We start from the raw sequence: 22,463 nt of genomic DNA, 5'->3' as shown, positions 1-22,463 counted from the left end.
ATCTGTCGCGTGTTAAAATGCACATAAACGTGAAATCTGTTTTGGTTTTCAATGTAGCCTGGTTTTCAGTTTGAAAATTTCCCACAATATGGCATTCAAAACCTTTCTTTTTCATTGTCTGAGAAGTTACTAAATCTTTTGTAGCGTTGGTTATGGGTACCCCATCCCAGGATCTTGAAACGGTTTCTGACATCAGCGGTCGGGTACCGGATTCTGATGCACAGCCCTATTGGCAACCTTCAAACTGTCTGCCGATTCAACTATTTCGAGAATTTTTCATTTTCTCTTAATCTCACTCGGGGTCCACACCTAGGGTTCACCAATGCTGTACATCAAACCCAGAAACAGAAGACTAAAGTTGACCTCATTAACGACCAAATATAACCCAGCCAAGCCAACCGGATCGTATCACTGCCGAGCATGTCAGAAGTCAATTGAGCCATCGTCTCAGTTCCCCAAATCCTGCGTTTTGTCTTTCAGCGACCCATGCCTTATTTAATATCCAATACCCCTATCCCCGGCTCGAGTGTCTCCAATTAGCCACGGTGATCGAATTAGCGGCGTCTCTTTTCATAATTACCTCGCGATTGCCTGCAGACAGTCATTTCTCTTCATTAAAAGATACCGCTTTCTCAAACGGAATGACGCGAACCAATCCAAGTGACTCTATTTTAGTTTTAGTCAGCCAGGTGAGATACAATGCTGTTACTATGGCAACATCGTTCATGTATACCCATTCCCACACATATTTCATCATAAGTGCCCCTTCATTTTGAAGGCCACTACTTTATGACCCCCTCATGAAGAGAAGAATATGCCTTTTGTTCTGCAGACAAAGAAGTGATGGTACCCTTACTGCATGAAGATGAGTTGTCCTTGATATGAAACTGTATTTTATGCGTGTACGGAGAGAAACCTGCATGTACAACGTATGTGTGTTATTCATTGAATACAACATCTCATTGCATTCGTATTGTGAGTTAGAGATCTGATTACAAGTGATTTGAGCCAGATTGATACCAAAAATACACCAAGTCTTTGGATGTTGCTGGAGAATTTCACGTGAGTTGAAGTACATGTATATCTGTTTGGTTCAACGGCCATCAGTTCTTGCTGAACAGCCAGAATTTGTTCTCGTTGTCTTGACAAACTTCAAAAGAGCTAGTTCACAAGATGGAATTTGCGTCGGGTGATGTAAATCCAGTATTGTTGTTGTTCTTTTTTTTCAATTTTTTGTAAATTTGTGAATTTTTCTCACAATCACCGAGCAGTTTGTTAATTTTTCTCACAATAACACGGGACAATGCTGAGTATACATACACAGTGTATATAAAAAAAAAACCAAGCTCGATCGGATATATCTCGGAAGCTGTGGCCAACGAATTCGTGTTCATGCATGAGTCACGTGATTGTGCCATGCAATTTCTGGAAGGAGTAGTGTTTTGAGTAAAAACATCAGGTTTTTTTACCCCAGTGACCCCATGATGACCTTTGACCCCAGGTTGGTCATGTGACATGTAGGGGTTGGGCTCCTGATACTTTTGACAACGTTTGGTTGAAATTGGTCAAAATATGTAGGAGCAATAAGACAATGTCAACATTTGTTACTAACTAGAACGGACTAACGCAGCTAAAAATTAGTCGGTGCAGGGCAAAACCCAGTATTGAATTCAAAGAGTAGAAAATATTAATGCTCTGTAAATTTATGGCCACGCTTGAAATACTTGGCTAATGCTAGAATCAACACAGGGGTCTATAGTCGCGTGTGTAATTTCTAGACGTTGCCAATATATTCGGACACGGCCTCATGTGCTTAGCAAGAAACAGCCGAGCAGTTTATAGTATTTTATACACTAGGTTCTAAACCCGTTTCTGCTAAGCAAATATTTTCCACACTTAGCAAAAGTTTGTTTTGAGCATTTCAATGAAATCAGCCCCAGGTCTTAATAATGACCAGCAGATGAAATTTTCTCAAGATGCGGATACTTCAGCAATGATATTAATGTAACGTTTACATTGAATTAATGTACTGTGTGTTTGTAGACATACTCCAGATGAGTGGGTCCGTTAGTACACACTCTTAAAAATGTATCTCTGGCTGCACATTGATCGGCGTCTGAGTGCCGATAGCTTATAAATGGCACTTACAGATGTCTCCATGTACGCTCCAAGGTCTTATTTGGAGATGGAGTACGATACACAAATGACTTTGTAGATGATAATTTGAAGGAGTCAAGATGATACACTCATATTCAGTCTGCATGTTTTCATCCAAAGAGTTTGTTAGTTTTAAAGGGAAGATACAACATTTGCCAACATCAAAAAACAAAAGTATCAAATTATAACAAAATATCTTACTTGATTGTTAGTGAATGACAGTATACATGTAAAGCATCCTGTAAAATCTTGGCTCCTGGTGTGCTGAAATTTTCAAGAAAACTTGTATTTTTCCAACACTGGTCGGCCGACCATCGTTGGAGAACACTGTTTTTTTCTTCAAAAAGTGCTCCTAAGTTTTCATATTTAGTTATTCTGCATTTTCTTTGCAATTGATAACACATCTGTGAAGGGGTACAAGTCTGTTAGACTGATTCTCTGACCTTACAATTCCCCTAAGTCTATAAATTGCAACGTCTCATCTTAAGTGGGGTCAGGGAACCAGACTACAAGAACATGGTTGGTTTTCTTAGATTTTCCAGCATCTCCAGTCCCAGAACCTGAAACAAGTCAGTTTAACAATATTTGCTATAACATACTAACCCTCCAAATCCATTTATTTTTGAAAATTGCAGCAAAAGCAAATGTTGTATATTCCTTAAGTGATTGAAGTTTGCAAAATTGAGGATTTTTTATTCGTGCTGCATTATTTTATTGCAAATACAGTTCTAATTAAAGGGAATATACATCATTTGCTTTTGCTGTAATTTTCAGAAATGGGTGGAATTGGGGGGTCGGAAATATAAAGCAAATATAGTTACACTAACTTTTTGGAGGTTTTGGGTTCGAAAATGCTATAAAAACCAAGAAAAACGATCATTTTCCTGTAGTCTGGTTCCCTGACTCCATATAAGAAGAAACAGAGCAGTTTACATACATTGGGGGAATTGTAAGGTCAGGGAACCAGTCTAGCTGGCTCGTACCCGTTTATAGGTTTGTAATCGATTGCAAACAAGTGCAATGGTCAATTGGGGCCAGTATTTGATAAAAAGCCAGTTGTTTCCAACGCTGATCGGCCGATCAGCGTTGGAAATTGATACAAAAATACCACTTTTCTTGAAAATGACAGTATACCAGGTGCCATAATTTTACAGGATGCTTTAGACTGTCATTTACCAACATCCTGTTAAGGTATTTCGCAAAAACTTGATAGTTTTATTTTTCGTTGTTTGCAAATGTTGTATATTCCCTTTAAGCAAAATTGTGAGTTGTCTTTAATTTGAATGTTGACAATATCTGTGAATATGTAGAGAACAATTTAGTGATAGAGAACAAGCAGTTGTGTGTTGTACTGGATTTAAACACTGAAATACGGTATGTAACTTGCAAAAACAGAACCTTAAACATTCCTCTCTTTTTTTAATTGTGACTTTGAGGGTCCGAGGTATATTATCAAAAAATATCGTGGTATTCGGTATACTGCTGGGTACTTTTCAGGGCAGAATATTATGACATCAAAATAAAACACGGCAGTGTGCATCTAGCCAGCGTGTTTTTGTTAAGGTCTTTTGCACATTTCTGGCCACATTTTAGAGAGATATTGAGGTAAAGAAATTTCGTACCAAGTTTTTGATAATTCAGTATTTTAACATCATCATTTGGTAAAGCTCGGTATCCAAAAAAATTGTCACAATAAGGTTTTAGGCCTATTGAAATATCGTCCAAGCCTAATGCCTAGCAACATATCAAGAAAGAGACCGGCGAAAAGACCATTGCTGAAAATATTCGCACGTGCATTCCAAACTTGAGAAGCATGCTGTAAACATCTACGCGGCCCGAGCCAAATGAATCACCATCTTCTATGAGCCTTACACATCATCTCAGCATCTCGGACAAACCGACGAGAAACCCATTGAGAATTGAGACGGCCAGCTGCCCTATTGTCAGACCCTGCTCTCTCCGTTTCCCCAACAAAAAAAACCTGGCTGTCAGCTCGCGTCGGGATCAATAACGCCATTCTAGTCTTGACAGTTCCGCAGAAATAAAAAACACTTGAGACTCCCATAATGATCTGTATAACTATTGCTTTTCTTATTTCTGCAATGTGCTACTTGCCGTAAACATATTTTTCGATTGAATTTTTGCAGTGGAAGATGTGAATGTTAATATCAGGTCTTGTTCCGTACACCTGTGAAGGGAAAGCCGATATTAAAATGTCAACAAATGTAATAAATAATGGTGTGATTTTAAAGGCTGTGATTCAACATTCACAAATTTAATTTGTTTCCCTGTACTGATAAAATGTGGCCTGTCATCACAAGTTCAGCTTCAAGTCTGGGTTTTTAAAAATTGAGATGTTTATTTATTTGGATTCAGCAGAACCAGAGCTTTCCAATGGTATGTAACGTTTAGGGTACTGAGTTCAGTAACGGTGATGTAGAACACCAACTCACTTGAAGTTGTAAAATTGATGCTCGGGAAAATGGCATTTAAAAATCCTGCATGTGTTTTACAGTGAATGAACAGTCAACTCATAAAACGGGATGAGACTAGGTCTTTAAGATGTTTGACAGAACAAAAAATTGGAGAAAGGTAGAAGAGGCTTTACAGATCAAGATTCACCTGGAAACAAAAATCGACTACCCCTTCAAATTTTGGCTTTGCCCCACTGCACAACAAAATGGCAATTTCCGACTTGCAATCTCATTCTGTGGTGTCGGATCACAAATAGTTTCAGTGGCCCATTTATGTCACTATCTGACCAAGCCATTGAAAAACTCCGTCTGTTGAAATATAGCCAAGTTTAAATCGTTATTCATCATAGAAGGTGACCTTCCTCTTCCGTAGTTTGAAAAAAATAATATCCTCACTGTCAACTGAAGATGATGCACACCTGCCTCTGTCTCAGCAATAGTTGGGCCACATTGCTTCGCTTCCAGTCAAATAAAAGTAGAGAAACACTGACAGTGAACGTTAAATGATTGTGCTCCAAGACACATTGAGACACATTTTGTTTTCAATCTAATGTGGCAAAAATGGACAGATCATGTCAAATAATTGATACAACCTAGGTAAGGGAAAATAAAAATGAAAGGTAGTAAATTGAATACATCCCTTTTAGTTAGATGAAAATGAACAATTCCATAAGTAAAAACGAAAGAAAAATAGAAAACTTCGAAGAAAAAATGTAGTAAAAGTTTGAAGATAAACTACCTGTCTTTGTTTTGATCTTCTTGTGCCTCAGGTTTCAAACGAATACAGTTTGCTTTTGGAAAGGGCTTTTTGGGGTTAAATGAATCACCACGTGCTTTTTTGAATTGTTAATACTAATTTAGTCTGTCATGCAAAATCACCCCCTCCCCCAAAAAGTCTTGATTTTAAGCTAGAGTGGGTTCTTTTTTACCCAAGCAAGCAAGCTTTTGAATTTTATTAATGGCAAAACCCAGTTTTGAAAATCATAGTTGCAATTTTAGGACAAAATTTGTACCAAAAATATTTTAAAAAGAATGAAGTTCTCTTCTGTAGCAAGAGTAACTGCATCAGAGAGGCAACCATTTGTAGCAAATAAGTAAATCATTCCAAAACCCATGAAAGAAATGAAACTCTGCCTCTATTGGGGGGGGGGGGCAATCAGGAAGGGGGGGGGGGAGAGATTCATTAGAATAGAGTGAGACAGGTGCTCCATGTCAAATTATATTTTTGACATTCAACGAAGCCAGTTTAGAAATCCAATATTAACACTTATAGGGCATTGAACCTTATGATGCATCAGTATACCTGATGAACAGACTTAAAGTTATAGATACACACTGAATGTATTTTGAAACATTCCTTGAAATATTATCTTGAGGTAACTGGATTTCCCCTAATGGGAGGGTGGGATTCTTAGTAAGGGTTACATACCTGATCGAGTTGCAGGTACATTTTTGGAGTCTCGGTTCTGAGTGGTGGAGAATGAATTACTATGAAGCAGGAAAAGTGCAGTTAAAACGACTAGAAAAGCCAATAAAAGCTGGTGCCAGACTGTGCAGAATTCCATTCAATTGATTCAGAAAAGGATGGGTTGAAATTGCCCTTTCATTTGCACTATGGGGTAATCCTATATGATAGCACTGCCCGGCTTACAAGTGACAGTCAGTCAGTCAGTAAGTTTGTGATTATCCATCCCATGTTACTTGCGACCAGACTTGTGAATGTACTTGTGATTTACTTATGAAGGGACTTGTGAGAGGACTTTAGATTTACAGACTTGTTATGGGACTTGTGACTGGGCTTGTGATAGACTTGTGACTGGGCTTGTGATAGACTTGTGACTGGACTTGTGATGGACTTGTGACTGGATTTGTGATGGACTTGTGACTGGATTTGTGATGGACTTGTGACTGGACCTGTGATGGACTTGTGACTGGACTTGCGATGGACTTGTCATGGACTTGTCATGGACTTGTCATGGACTTGTCATGGACTTGTCATGGACTTGTGATGGACTTGCGATGGACTTGCGATGGACTTGCGATGGACTTGCGATGGACTTGCGATGGACTTGCGATGGACTTGCGATGGACTTGCGATGGACTTGCGATGGACTTGCGATGGACTTGCGATGGACTTGTGACTGATCTTGTTATGGCTTTGTGATTCACTTGTGCCTTAACTTCTGAAATACTTGTGATATACTTGTGACGGGACTTGGGATGGACTTATGACTGGACTTATGAGTGACTTGTAACCAGACTTATGACAGATCCATCTACAACATTATGGTATGCCAGCCTCCTCTGCAAATGCCTCAGACAGTCAATATTGCCAACCGCTTTGCCTTTGCCCAGATGTGCCGACCACATACTTAACCCCATTGCCCAGTTTGCCGGTTAATTGACAGTCCAGACCCCATCCGCAATTCAATTTGGTCGTCGATTCTTAACCTGCGTTGGGCAGCGAAGTCCTTCACGTTTGACATCAGGTGCACAAACAGAGCTCCGAGCTTGATTCTAGGATGCATTTGTTGTCGGTCTACCAATGCATGGAGTAATGACACGGAAACGCACAAGTTAAAAATTGTATAGGTAGGCTGATTTTGGAGCTGCCACTCATCGGAGACATAGTGCCGTTCTCTGGAAACATGGTGCCGTTTCTCGATGACGACGGAATTTAGTTGTAGCTCAACTTCTCGTGTGAATGTTTTTCCTTCTTTGGTTGTGAAGATGTTGAGAAAATTGCAAGTTGCTGTTGAGTTTAGGTGTAATTCAATTAACTTGAAGCATCATGAAGTTTACGAGTTTTTTGCGGAGTGCTATGACCTTTAATGGTTTGTGCATTGAGCTCAGCATCTTATGGACGGCTCAGTAGATCGTGGGTTCAATGCTGGCCTGTTTGATTTGTTTCTCTACAGCTAGAAGTAAAGTGGGTTCCCTTCGAAGTCAGAAATGGTCATTGCTTTGTTTGTTTTACAATATTCTTGTAAAAATTTGGTGAGGTGTCATATTTGTATGAGTTCTCTCTTTGATGGAACATTGTAGGGATGTCTGTTAAAAAGATTTACAGATTGTTTATAAGATTGTGTGTCTGTTTCTGTACCGAATATCCATTTTGTAATAACATGTTTATTTACCACAAACTGTTATTAACATTGAGCATTGGACTTGTTTTTTTTTTACAAAATGCTTTGCAGAACTTTTTTTATTGCTATTATGAGCTATTAAGATGTAAATTTATAGAAGTAAATATAAGTTGAGAAAAAAACCTCAGATTAGGCCCCAAAAAAAAGGTCTCCGGTTTCTGGTATGCGCGCGCGTCGCCGTAGCCATGCGCGTCGGCAAAATGAAAACGTTTTTTTTTCAATAAAAGATGATGTCTCAAAACCGCCAAACTCACTGGTTTGACTGGAATCCTGCTGCTGCACAATTTTAACGTGTTTTTAGATGGGGTTATGATCGAGAATAAGCTTTATGTGGCCTCTCTGGACTCCCATATATTTGCACTAAGTTTAGTCGGGCACCATTTGCAGTCATCAGCCCACATTTGAAGCAAAAAAATCAGGTAAAAAAAAAAAAAAAAACGCGTCGCCGCACCACTTTTTGGGCAAGCTCCATACCAGAAACCGGAGACTTTTTTTTTTTGGCCTTAGTAATATTGTGTAGTTGGTTTGACAGTGGTCAAAATCGTGGTTGTCAATCTGCAAGAGTGTCAAGTGTGTGACTTGATCCCTTAATGCTTGTTTCTGCTTTCTATTTTTCTTAGCCAGACTTTTTAAACACCTTACGATCAACCTCTGTTCTTTTTTCTTCTTATTAGGTGATCCAAGAAGCTCTGGATGACCTACGACCCCAGGTTGACCTCTTGAAGACCCGTCAGAATGACCTGCAGGCAGCGGCCAGCGAGAGAGAGCGCACCGCTATCCTGGAGGTGATGGAACCGGCCGGCCAAGACTGGGAGCGGGTCAACCGAGAGTATCGGGACAGGCATGGGTGAGTTGGATAAAGTCCTAAAATAAAAATACAACATTAGGTTCAGTCAATAGTATACACATATTGACCGGCAGTGAAGTTACTAGTGCACGTCTATGCACCCTGAGGGACTGTGCATGACCACAAGAGGGTCCTATTTTGGCAGTGTGCACCCCTACGTTCAGTCAATAGTATACACATATGGACTGGCAGTGAGGTTACTTGTGCACGTCTATGCACCCTGAGGGACTGTGCATGACCACAAGAGGGTCCTATTTTGGCAGTGTGCACCCCTACGTTCAGTCAATAGTTTACACATATGGACTGGCAGTGAGGTTACTTGTGCACGTCTATGCACCCTGAGGGACTGTGCATGACCACAAGAGGGTCCGATGTCATGAGACCGAAGGCCCCCCTTTTTGGCAGTGTGCACCCCTACGTTCAGTCAATAGTATACACATATTGACTGGCAGTGAGGTTACTGTTGCACGTCTGTGCACCCTGAGGGACTGTGCATGACCACAAGAGGGTCCTTTTTCATGAGACCGAAGGCCCCCCTTTTTGGCAGTGTGCACCCCTTGGACAAAAAGGCTACTATTTTGGCTGGTTTTTGTGTCTTTGACAGGCAAAAGAGCCACCCAAATTATTGTTTGGCCACAGATAATTGGAAATTTGTAAAGAAATGTTCAATATCTAAGCATTGTTTTTTGGTAAATGTCTCATTCAAAAGTGAATAACTTTGATATTGCTAAAAAAAAAATTAAAAAAAAAGAGTCTGTTTTAGGGGCTGAAAATGAAACTTTTGACAACTGTGTGTAATTATTGGGTTGGTCCTGCAGACGGTTTGAGTTGTGCCTTGAGCAGTGGAGGAAGTTCCACTGCGACATGAGGGACCTGGGCCAGTGGCTGAACCAAGCGGAAAAGATCATCCAAGACTGTCGCAACTCCTCCGGCCGTCTGGATATCAACAAAGCACGCACCCGGCAACTGGTAAGTCCTGCAGGGGCCAATTTCACGGCGCTGCTAAGCACAAAAGTTTGCTTAGCACAAAAAAGTCTGGCTTATAAAAGCAGGTTACCAGCCAAAACTCCATGTGATTTATATTGCTCGTGATTAGTATTCAGCTGTTGTTTGCTTAGCATAAAAAAAATCACATGGAGTTTTGGCTGGTAACCTGCTGTTATAAGCCAGACTTTTTTGCGCTAAGCAAATTTTTGTGCTTAGCAGCGCCGTGAACTTAGGCCATCTAGAAATGGAGTTATGAATAATATTCAGTCAAAAATATACCAGTCAAAGCAAAGTCAAATCACAATATAAAGGAGATACATGTAAGCAGTGACGAAGAATGCCTATTTTTTTCAGAGTTCATTTGAGGAACTTTTCACTTGACTTTAGAATGGATGACCTGTGATAGATTTGTGATTTGACTTGTGATTGACTTGTGGTGGACTTGTGATTTGACTTGTGATGGACTTGTGATTGACTTATGATTGACTTAAGTTTGACTTGTGATTGGCATATGATTTACTTGTGATTTACATATGATTGACTTGTGATTTGACTTGTGATTAACTTGTGATTGACTGGCTATTGACGTGTGATTAACTTGTGATTGACTTGTGATTGACTTGTGATTAACTTAGGGTGGACTTGTGATTGACTTACATGTATGATTTACATGTGATTTACTTGTAATTGTCTTGTAATTTGCTTATGATTGACTTATGATTGACTTGTGATTGACTTGTGATTGACTTGTGATTAACTTAGGGTGGACTTGTGATTGACCTACATGTATGATTTACATGTGATTTACTTGTAATTGTCTTGTAATTTGCTTATGATTGACTTATGATTGACTTGTGATTGACTTGTAAATGGCTTGTAATTGGCTTATGATTGACTTATGATTGACTTGTGACAGACTGGAAATCACATATGATTGGCTTGTGCTTGACTTGCGATTGGCTTATGAATGACTTTACCTTATGACAGAGTCTAGAGGAAGGCATCGCCAACCACCAGAGCATGGTCAGCTCTCTCAACAACAACGGCGAGACCATCATCGCCCAGACCTCCACGCCGGACGGCGGCATGATGAAGGACAAACTGGACGGGCTGAACGCACGGTGGCGGTCGGTCTGCACGGAGGTCACGTCATGGAAGGAAAGGTGAATAACGCCCTCTACTGGTGAAAAACACCACAAGGTTTTTTTTCAAAGTGTAAATGAGTCTTGAAGGTTTGTTGTGGCATGTCTGAAGAAGATTTTGACAAATAATGAAAATTGCGGATTTCTGTTTGTAATTATGAGCACTTTCCCGAATGTACTATCTAACACCAGTGTTGGTCTACAGCAGATAGCATATACACACATCATGACTACCTACAATGAAATGTATAAACATCTTTTTGCAGATATTCAAAATTCAAAATTAGCCAAAATTCATTTATCAGTACATTTTTTTTAACAGGGGAAAAATGAAGAGTGTTATCCCAAATTTTGTTTTGTTTTTGGTTTTATTTTTGCATTCATTTTGTACATTTTTCCATTTTTCACCGGACTCTGAAAGCAAAATTGCGAGCATATCAACTTGATCCTTTTTTCAACTAAAGCCAAAATTCATTTATCAGTACATGTTTTTTTTTAACAGGGGAAAAATGAAGAGTAGCATCCCGAACTTTGTTTTGTTTTTGGTTTTATTTTTGCATTCATTTTGTACATTGTTCCATTTTTCGCTGGATTCTGAAAGCAAAATTGCGAGCATATCAACTTGATCCTTTTCTCCAGCAAAAAAAAATCTGCATGAATCTTTCAAACACCTTCAATGCTTTGCTGCCCACTCACTGATGATGAATGGAGTTATTGTTTATGCCTGAACATTTTTCCGAAAGGAGAGACAGCATTACATCAGCGTGTCTCCATAGAAACTGTGGAATCCTTTTCCCCACCGGAACGGTCTGACTTCTCTGTGACAGATTTAGAGGCCGATAAACACCATTTTGTTGATTACGAACACATTCCTGACACCCTACCGACGACGGAGGGGCAAGCGATTGCGGAGGTTTTTTAATCAATGACTTGCTATCAATCAATCTCTCATGATCAGAGAAATGATTATGAAAATTGTAGCTTTGAAATATTGCGCACTGCAAGTTTGTAAAAAAGAAGAAAATAACAGAAGAAAAAAAAAAAAATAGATACATGTATGTGAGACATCCATGCCTCAATTTCTTGGCTCTGAATATTTGTAAGTAAGGAGTTGTTTATTCAGAGTGGCACACATTCTGTGTTTACAGGAAGCATATTTGACAGGTTGGTCTTATAATTAGGTTTTAGGTTTTAGGTTTTAGGAACAACAAAGTATCAGACAAAAAGCCAGGTGACTGTTTGTGACTAGTTTTCAGCCGATTAAGGGGAGTTCAGGTTGGCGCAATTGTTCTTTCCTCGCCTTTCACCTCTACAGTCCAGGTTCGATTCCTGCCAGAGTCCACATGCGCATTGTGTTTTTGATCCCTACCTGATTCCATTGGTTTCCTCAGAATATATTCTTGTGGGGTTTTCCCCTACTCCTGGGGTATCCCTTTCTTGTCAGAGGTAGGGTTTTCCCTACTTCTGGGGTTTCCCAATCTTGTCGTGTCTCTTCTGGCATCTTCAGGCTTGGGAGCTGCAGTGTCTTGGGCGCTTTTTAGGAATCCTTGGTTTCGTTACCAACAATAAAGAAAATAGTAATAAAATAATAATATTTTTTTGCTCAGCAAGAAACCTTAATGAATGCTAGAGCATTTGACAGGATTTTGTGCCACATAGTGTTTTCGTATCGGTGATGTATTTAAGACGACACTAGCAAAACAACATAGAGTGTTAGGTGGTATCATACTTTAACTTTTAAATTGCTAACTTCAGAAGATAAAATAATCTATATTCAGCATGTTGTACTGGACGTTTGGATTTATTGTAAAATCAATGATTTCTTCTCTTCTTTGAAGGTTTCAAGATGGTGGTGAACAGCTGGAAGGCTACAGGGAGGAGGTTGAGGAGCTCCAGTCTTGGCTGGATGAATGCCAGGGCCTGATGGAAGGCCCTCAACCGATACCGGGAGATGACCAGTCTGTGCAAGACCTCCTGGATAAAGTCAAGGTGAGTTGTCCACAATTGACACAAAGAGCTCTGGGTGCTCAGTGAGCAAAGGCTGTCTGGTTTGATGTGGCGTGTGGTGTTATGTCTTTGCTGGATGAACGCCGGGGCCTGATGGGAGACCCTCAACCCATACCGGCCTGTTTGAAGGCCCTCAACCCATACCGGAGATGACCTATCACTGCAAGACACATGCCTTGGCCTGATGGAAGGCTTTCAACCCATACCGGCCTGATAGAAGTCCCTCAACCAATACTGGGAGATGGCCAGTCACTGTAACACCTCCTGGATATCATCATTTTTGTTGGTCTACTTCTTAAAATTTTTTTCGGACTTTCGTTAACAGGAACGAGAGAGACAGCTGCCGTCCAGACGGGACATCGGCAACCATGTCAACAAGTCTGGTGAAGAACTCCTCAGCAGTGGCGCTCTCAGCGATAATCTGGTATCGGACATCACCATGGAGCTCAAAGAAGTCAATGCTCAACTACAAAAGGTACGAGAGATGGATTGGTTCTTTTTGTACAGCTTAATTTTTTATCTTTATCTCAGTTTTTCAAAATCAGCCAAAACCTTGAGATCTAGCACCATTTTTAAGACATTTTAGTTGGTAATGCTAAGCAAAGATATTATGTGCTTACAAAATTATTTGTGCTTAGCTGATCCAAGAAAATGGACTCAGCAATTTTGAAATACTCAGAAATATTTAACAAACAAAAATTTATATTTCTTTTTTGATCATCAGGTATCCACAGCTCTCCCAAGGTACTGCCGTCAGCTGGAAGACAGGCTCCTTAGCACCAGGTCCTTCCTGGAGGAGTTGGAGGAGCTGGGCAAGTGGCTGGGTGCCACCATGGACCTCCTCAAGACACAGCACGGGCCCGTGGGCTCCGTCACGTCGGATGATGGAGATGATTCCATTATCGTGGACCCCAAGGTACCCTGAAGAGAATCTGGTTGAAGATGACATGAGTACTTCTCAGGATTGGTTTCTATATGTTCTCTAGCAGCCACTACTACAAATGTTATTTCTTGATAAATATTTTGTTTTACACCAGATTTACTTGACATTTTCTCAAAATCTTAACATTTACCATGTGAGAGGTTTTCACAGGTCACTTGATGCTTGACACCAAAAATTCATTGTTAGGGAAAGTGATTTCTGGTCGGAGGAAATCAAGGCAAAAGTCCATCACAAGTCCTCCAGTCCTAAGTCATGTACCGAGCTATTCAAATGAACTGCGGCAAAGACATTCCTTTGTGATTGTTCATCCCCAATTCTTGTTGCTAGACTAATGGTGGACTTGTGGTGGACTTGACTAAAACTTTGTTCTGTCCTGCCATTACTACAGACAATGCAGCAAGCCCTAAAAGCCCGTCAGGCCAACATGGACAGCGTCAATCACACCGGTGACCGCCTGATACGCGAAGCTCGCGCCCTGGGTGCGGCCATCCCTGACCCCTTACAGGACAAGCTGGATAAGCTCAACTCAGACTGGGCCAAGATACAATACCTAGCCTCCAGACTCAAGCCTGCGTCAGAGTTTGATGTCGAGCAGCGCAGAATGATGCAAAGAACAGGTCAGTCAAAATAGTTATGGGTTCCATGGGTTCCAACAGTTAAAGAGTGAGAGTTGGGGATGACCACTGGGACACACATCTCCTGACACTGACATGAAGAATCTCTGGGCTTGTGAGCATTCAGAACAAAATAAGTCGTGCGTACTTGCACGCCACACATGCACACAAAGTCTGCACTAGTAAGCAGGAGGTCGTGGGTTCAAGTCCCACCCGACTAAGCTTGTGAACTTTCTCTTGCAAGTTCTCGCACAGTACTGAGAGTAAACATTACTTATGAAATTAAGTAGACTCAGAGCAAAACCCAATATTAAATTCACAACTCCTGAAACACAAGATCTATCGTAGTGATCAGTCAAACTCATCCCAGCCATGGACATATAATAAAACCTAGACACGACAGTTGGTATCGCGTCTGTGAGCAAAATGCTGTGCGTATTGAATATTTCAGTACTCGTACCGTACGCGTCACGCAACCAATGATCATCGGCTGCACGCTTACCCGGTACGTACGTGCATGTATGCGCGTGATTCGAAGCCACATGACATTCGCGCATCGCTTATAACGTTTCGTCACAGGCCGCATGATGCAGCCTGTTTTGCTCACACAATTCACAACGTGTAAAAGCACTAAATGTCGTGTCTAGGTTTTATTAGATCTCCACGATCCCAGCTGGCTTATGGTAAGTTGTAAATAGCCCCCTCTGTTGGCTACGTATTGCCAGTCTACTGGTTATTACATGCAGGAAACTCGTATTATGACTCATTTTTCATCATTATAAATGCCCCAATGTTGAAGTTGGTCAATTTGTAATGCAAAACTAGGAATCCTGATTCAAATCTGATGTCAGAATGTATCTTTCAAATAAAAGAAAATGTACACAGCACACATAGTGCCTTCCACATGATGCAACGGTAGTTCCTAATTGGATTTCCTGTGTGGCTGTTTGTTGGGTTCTTGCGACTTCCCCTCTGAAGAAGGCACGGTGGAAGTTGTCTCATGAACCCGCTCTGACGCGATGAGGTCACGCGTTAATACACCCATGTACTACATGCGTGTCTACTGACGAACATGTGCGAAAACCACGCACAAAATCGCATGTGATTCATGGTCATCGCGGATTAATCATCGTCACTCGTACGTAATCCAACCAAAAAAAAAGGATGAGGGTCGTTTAGTTGAGGGGTTTTATAGTAAAGAGCGCAATGAAATGCACGGTGGATTTTTTTGTTCGGGTGTTTCTGTATAATCCAACATGGCCGCCTTGTTTCAGTTACTAAAGGCCCATTCCTTGTTGGTTTTCCCCGTAGTGATAACAGAAACCTCTGTCACGACCACGCGATCCGAGGTACAGCGGTCAGCTATGGACGCAGCTGCGCCAGCAGAGGGCGCCTCGCCGTGGCCCGACTTTGACAAGGTCGTGGCGGAGCTCCGGGATTGGCTGACGCTTCTGGAGCGGATGTTGCGGCTTCAGACGGTCACCGTCGGCGACTTGGAAGAAATGGAAGACATGATTGCAAAACAGAGGGTAAGATCCAAAGTGAAATATTTAGATTCATTGAAATTTGGTTCTTAATGAAAAGGTGCCATGAATATTCATTTACTAAGGGGTGGGCCAATCATGAATATTCATTTGCCTAGGAGTCAAAGGCCAACCAGGAATATTCATTTGCTTATGGGTCAAAGTTAAACCATGGATATTCATTTGCTAACTGATCAAAGCCAACCATGATTATTCATTTTTTTTGTGGGGGGAGGCCAGCAAACTCATGAATAATCATTTGCTAACAGTTCAAATGCCAAATCATGAATATTCATTTGCTAAGAGGCAGAGACCGATCCATGAAACTTAAATTCTTCATCAGGCTGATATGGGATTAATTCACCAATGAATCGTAAAGCTTTTTTATCCTTTATTACAAACTTCATTGCAATTTTTATTTTAAAAAAAGGCAATTGACCAAATTTGTCGGAGGAATCTGTTGTTTGTTCCAACCTCAATGCATCAGATGTCTGCAAAGCCACTCATCTAAGAAGCTTTTTTCTAACGAAACAGCTCTGAAAACTAGTGTTATATAAATACGCTTCAAAGGATCTTTACTTTGAAAATATTGTTTTGAAAAGCAGCTCCAACAAATGAGTTTTATCCTGCAAGAAAACCATTAGTACAAGAGTAGAAATTCTCTTAATAAAGTTGCTTGTTTATGCAACATTTTTTAAGGGGAAATTCACGTCTCCATTCCCACCCCATGGCATCGGAACAGCTAACTTGTTGATTTTATTTTGAGCCAAAAACCCTGCAGTTAGCTTTTTTTTCTCTTGATTTTTTTTTTAGTTTTGAACCATGTTAGAAAAATGTTCGTCCAAACCCTGCACATAAAATAAGCCAGCTTTTTGGTTTTCCTGTATTTTATTTGCCTTGTTTAGGCAGCAGTCTCCCGATTGAATGTGGTTTTGATTTTGACCTTCCCAGAGTTGTGACAATTTGTGCGATCTTTTTTTTAGTTTGGCAGACGTGGTATTTTTCATTTTCAGGAGGTGTAGCTTTTTACTTTGCAGTTGTACTCTGCATCCTAAAGTCGATTTAATGAACTAAATGTGCATAATTACTGTTAAAATACCCTTCAGGAGATTTTTTTTTGTCGTTAGTCTTAAGCTAAGAAGACACCGGACATAAGGGAGACATTTCAATGTCCCCTAATGTCACAACTCCTATTTAGAGGCAAAATTTTACTTGTCGCAAATAGGCTAGATCGAATGCTCGTGGTCCAAAACATACATGTAAATATACCAAACTTTGTGGGATAGGATAAGTGAAAACTACAGTAAGGGGTCATTAAAAGTTACGAAAAAAATTGTGCACATTCCTATGGGGATGTTTCCCTCGTAGGGTACCATTTCGCATAATAATAATTACTTTGGTTATTGCAAATCAATTTAATCTGCATTTTACACTTTTATTGATATTTTTTTTTTTACATTCACCCCCTTCAATTTTTTTTTTTTAATGGAAAAAAACATGGCATTAAAACAGTTTAGACAGAAAGTTGGCACGTTCCAACAGATTCCAATTTGGGCGTTTTTAGATATTTTAAGTCTAAACTTGGCATGAAACGCAGTTCTTGCTCGTGCTCGTATCCTCAAGTTCTTCCTGTTATGATCTACAAAAAGGTCTCGCGTTTAAATTTAGACCTCCTTTGGCTGTTTTTGGTTGAAAGATAACCATCTCGGGACCAATTTGTGCAGAAACCAAATCCCACAGTGCCAGCAGTGAGCCGAAAATAGATCAACGGAACAAACTATTTACGCAGCGAAATTTTCCGCGCGTATAACAGTAGGTTTCTATTTTTAAACCAGTGTGAAATAAACAGCATCTGGTGTTTGTAGATTTTAATGTCAATTACAGTTATGGAGCCGTGTTAGTTCTATCTCAAAGGCATAGGATCATTTGCTTTTCATGCATTTTGTTCGTTTCCAATAATAACACCACTCAAAATCCAAACACGAATGTTCAAAACCGAACCTGTTGAAGTTTCAGCTCAGTGGATATAACAGTTGTCAAGAAAACTGTGAGAAAAAAAAACGTGCACAACCTTTGGATCATGAAACACGGTTTTGTCCATAGCACTCTCTACTCCAAAAATCCGTTGATTGACTGATCGTTGGAAATCACCTACATTGCTTAATTTCATCTAAAATGACAGCAAGCCAGACGGAATAATGTCATGGGGTGTTTAATACCAGTACGATCTTTAATCCAAGTAAGCTTTTCGATAATAATTTGGTAGGTCACTTTTGGGATAAATGCAAATGATCCTATATGCCTTTAAGAGAAGTTTACTTTTCTTGGTTTTAAAAATGTATTTCAAATTCATCCAAAAGAAAAATTGACAATAGCAGGAAACATTCTATACCTTTAAATGTAAGTCCACCTTCGCGTAAAATAATAAAAGTTTTGAGAAGAGCCAACGGAGTTTAAGCCTATATTTTAGATCAGTATTAAAAAAAAAAATTCAAGAAATACAAAGTCAAGTGCAAACTCATTGTCTTAATGACCATTGTCGGTCGTTTTGCTTTAACCATAGGAAGTCCCTTTTGAAGCTTGTTAAGTTGAGAGACTATTAACTTGTTTAAAGAATATTATGGAGGAAATGCATTCCTTCCTGTGCACTCTTCTTAATTTCACTCAATTTTTTTTTGTGGTGGGGTTCTCCTATTGGAAGACGTAATTATAGTTCTTGTGTTATATTATTCAGAGCTTTGAGTTTCATGCGTACTTTGCAAATAAGTGAAGATAGTTGAAGTCTGTTTTCCTAAATAAATTTCAGATTTTTAAATTTGATGTTGACATGTTTCATTACAGGTTCATACAAGTACCAAGTTTCACTTTTCAAAGACAAAAATAGTGAAAATGGTGTTTAAAAGTTTATTTTGATAATCGGACCGAATTGTTGAATTGTGCATATGTGTGGTTTCCGTTTTGGTATTTTATGCATGCAGGTTAGTTTGTATAATCTTTTTAATGTTTAACGTTTTGGCGACTAATGTCTTGATGAAGGCTGCGCTAAATAGCAGGTGTTGGTTATTGCTGTCGTATGAAGAGTGTCGTAGCTAGCTTAAAATGATCATTTAGACAACACTTCTCCTTTTCATCTCACAACATACACGACATCATTCACGACATCATCCACGACATCACCCACCACCCGTCACGATCGCCGCTCACTCCTTTGTCATGCTTTTCATCAGTTTCACACCAGATTTCCTCCCTTTTTTTTCAAAATGACCCCAAAAATAAAAAGGTAAAACCATTATGGTAAAATGACTAACTTATCTTTAGATTCATTTATATCGTCATTATAACAAAAGAAGTTTGGAAGTTTAATGTGAGCAAAAAAGTTGTGTAAAATTCATCGCAGTCTTAAAAGAATACCGGAGTTTTCAAAAAAGTTGAACTAAGTTTCAGAATAAGTTTTAAATGACTGTCTTTCTGAAGGTCGACCGCTTTTTAAAATCTCACAACTTAAACCTGCGTCCATCTTTCTGCTTTTTGATCGAACCTACCACCAAAACTTGATAAACAACTCATATGTAACAAAATTAGTTTGATAAGTTTCAAGTTAAAAGAAATTTATCTTATTTTTTTTCTCTCTCTGTATTTCTCTCCAATTTTTTTTTGTTTTGTTTATTTGTTATCCCTTCGTTACCATCAGGAGATCTGGTCCGGGGTGCTACCCTTATTTTCTGCCCTGGCCCCCAACGACCGGCAACTCATAGGGGGCCTGGTGGTAGATATAGTCACCATGCTAGTACAGCTGGAGGTCGGTTGGTTTGTTTGTTGTCTCTTCTCTCCAGTCAGTGTTGCCTGGCATGTTGCCTGGCAACATGGCATCCCAGCACATTATTTTTAAATTTTTTTTTCAATCTTTCTTTTGGGTATCAGCTCGCAACTCGCAACTTGGCTTGTTTAATTTGGTGACTAAAAACAAATTTGGGAGAAAAGAACAAGAAGAAGAAAAAAGGAAGAAAAAAACTAGAGGTTAAGGTGAAGAGAAACAATCATAAAGCACTGTATGAAAATTGTCTTTTTTTTCTGATTTTTTTATATTTTTTTAAATTTTTTGCTAACAATCTCTCAAGGTTTCTATTTGTTCGGCATGCTAACATCAGTAACAATTCGAACAAAGAGAAATTGCAAATAATTTTGAGTTGTTCTACAGATGAGCTACTAATAGTGCTTGTTGGAATGCTTTGAAAATTGCTTGACATGGCTGATTAGAAAAGATTTACTGGTTGCGTAGTTTTCAAAATGGGAGCATATGTTGGCTTTTAGAGTTGTAGAATTCGGGCATGCAACTTTCCTCGGATCAGCTGACTTCCTCTTTTTAACTTTTCCTTTACTCCATCAAACAACCTGAAAAACAAAACGCAGTAGAGAAACTTGTAAAGCTTGACTTTTCCTCACTTTTTTGGTGACTTCTAGTTTCTAGTTGCATGCCTGAGAACTCTGAGCAAGTTTTTTTTGTTTTTACTATCGTGACGGTGCAGATTACTTAAGTAAGCAATTTGTACATGTATTTTGCATGGTTCGTTTGATTGCACGGTTCAAACCACATGCACACACACACTCAGCACATGGTCATCCGCTCTGTGCACAATACTGCATGCTGATTGGCTTATAGTTCAACACAATACCTGGTACTCTGACTTCCCTGGTTACCAGACCCAAGTTGCTGGCTTTCTATATAAAAGTGGAAAGCAACATTTCTTTCTATTTGAAGTGAACTGAAACTGGGGTTTAAACATTTGAGTTGTTTTTAAAGAATATCGGGCATACGGTAGGTCCCATATTTACTACTCCACCCATAGACCCATAAATCAGAAAATTACACCCAACTCATTATCAACGTCACAAGCTATAATAGAAAAAAAATTCCAATCTACAGTATATAAATAGTCTTTTCTCAGGAATCAATGTTCCAACTTTCTTCCAAAAAGATATCTTTCGCTCTCAAATTTTTTAATGTTGGTTCGGAGTGGTTGATATTGGAAAAAGCAGATGTTAGAATGACACATATTCTGTGACCTAAAATGTCCGTTGAAAGAAACAATGTTTCTTATCAGTAAACAGTAATACATGAATACGTCCCTACTTCAGACTTAACTAATAAAATGGTTGCCAGGGGTTAGCATTTATATCCGAAGAATCTCAGATCGGAAACGAGTATCACGATCACATCTCGTTGTCAGTGTGTGCACGGAGGGGATATTGCATGCCTTAATACACATCTATCATCCGCACTTCATCTGCACCCCCAGCACGGATTCAATTCTTGCACTGGGGTTATCACAACTAGGGCATCTCAGGGTGTTGTCTGAGCAACATTCAGGGGCTTTACTGCCTGCATAAGAAAAGCCTAACTTCAGGCTATTTTTTGTGTGCAAGAGTTATCAGGAACGAACAGCATGTTGATGACTAATGTGGAATGATTCTAGCAGCTATGTTAACTCTTGCTTCGGCTGGTGAAAACTTATTCGCTGGTAACTTTGGTTTTAATAATGTCGCTTTGGAAAGGAAAGCAATATTGATTTCTACATGTAGATCTACAGTTACTGCAGACTTGTCAAGTTCATCAAAAGCCAACTGCAAGACAATTGCACGTCCAGTCACAAGTCACAGTTGTGATTGTCTTGTGATTGACTTGTGATTGTCTTATGATTGACTTGTGATGTTGACAACTCCAGTGGTTAGGTGGACCAATCACCATTTTGTCTGTAAAGTCTTGAGAAAAGAAGACAAATTCGGAACTAGAAATCTGTTAACAAATTCTCAGCCACTTCAATTTGTGAAATTTCTCTTTGGGACGAATCTAGCAGCCGTTGTTGAAGGGGCACTATGTCTACGGTCATATGGTCAAATGTGTAATTATTTCCCATTTCGAAAACTCCCAAATGGGCGTGTACCCAAACGGGTATTGAAAACACCCAAATGGGTGTGTACCCAAACGGGTATTGAAAACACCCAAACGGGCGTGTACCCAAACAGGTATTGATAACTCCCAAATGGGCGTGTACCCAAACGGGTATTGAAAACACCCAAATGGGTGTGTATGTCTTGAAGTGGTTGAAATGGGCGTGTACATCTAACTTTCTAAGGCTTGTGCTTGGGCCATTCTACTTCTACCATTCAAAGAGTGCTTCCAGCCGTTGATCAAATTGTTGTCACTTTTTCAGTAATCCAGGCTTCAGTTTTCCCTTGTCCACCTCAATTGCGTACAAGTCTGTGCTCAACAATTGTCCTGGGGAACATCAAGTGATCAAACCAAAACGTGAATAGAGTTGTTGCAGTCCTCGATCAAGGTTTAGTTTACGTACAAAAGTTATAGTGGCGTAGATTTTTAATCAAGCTTTGTAGTGTGTGCCCTAGTACTACCTGGCTATACTTGAATTATGGTAATTGTCTTGACGTTCCTTTGTCAGCGTTGGAGCTCGGGCTACGTACAAATAATTTGGCTAGAACTTACAATATTAACCTATGGGCCTATGAGAGTGGCCACATCCACGTCCTAAAGATGTTTAATTATGTTATTGCCGGGTGTAGCCAAATCATTCTGATGATGCAGACTTAGAAGGCATGAAGCTCAG

General features: G+C 39.7%; 1 protein-coding gene across 2 annotated transcripts in view; it reads left to right on the top strand.

Moving 5' to 3' along the window:
* Window positions 1–1,043: 1,043 nt before the first annotated feature.
* LOC119730218 (dystrophin-like) overlaps window positions 1,044–22,463 on the top strand; it is a 74,511-nt gene continuing 53,091 nt past the window's right edge. The window contains exons 1-10 of one of the 2 annotated variants that reach the window (XM_038203009.1): window positions 1,044–1,062; window positions 8,452–8,624; window positions 9,443–9,593; window positions 10,599–10,774; window positions 12,592–12,742; window positions 13,086–13,235; window positions 13,485–13,676; window positions 14,092–14,320; window positions 15,629–15,846; window positions 19,532–19,639. In XM_038203009.1, the coding sequence (XP_038058937.1) occupies window positions 8,566–8,624; window positions 9,443–9,593; window positions 10,599–10,774; window positions 12,592–12,742; window positions 13,086–13,235; window positions 13,485–13,676; window positions 14,092–14,320; window positions 15,629–15,846; window positions 19,532–19,639 (1,434 nt within the window). In that variant the 5' untranslated portion in view covers window positions 1,044–1,062; window positions 8,452–8,565. The remainder of the gene's footprint in view (window positions 1,063–8,451; window positions 8,625–9,442; window positions 9,594–10,598; window positions 10,775–12,591; window positions 12,743–13,085; window positions 13,236–13,484; window positions 13,677–14,091; window positions 14,321–15,628; window positions 15,847–19,531; window positions 19,640–22,463) is intronic. The other variant, XM_038203010.1, reaches the window with a different exon arrangement.

This window comes from Patiria miniata, unplaced genomic scaffold, assembly GCF_015706575.1.
Source record: "Patiria miniata isolate m_02_andy unplaced genomic scaffold, ASM1570657v1 HiC_scaffold_22, whole genome shotgun sequence".
In the NCBI taxonomy this organism is placed as follows: domain Eukaryota; kingdom Metazoa; phylum Echinodermata; class Asteroidea; order Valvatida; family Asterinidae; genus Patiria; species Patiria miniata.
This window is presented reverse-complemented; position numbering and strand designations above follow the sequence as displayed.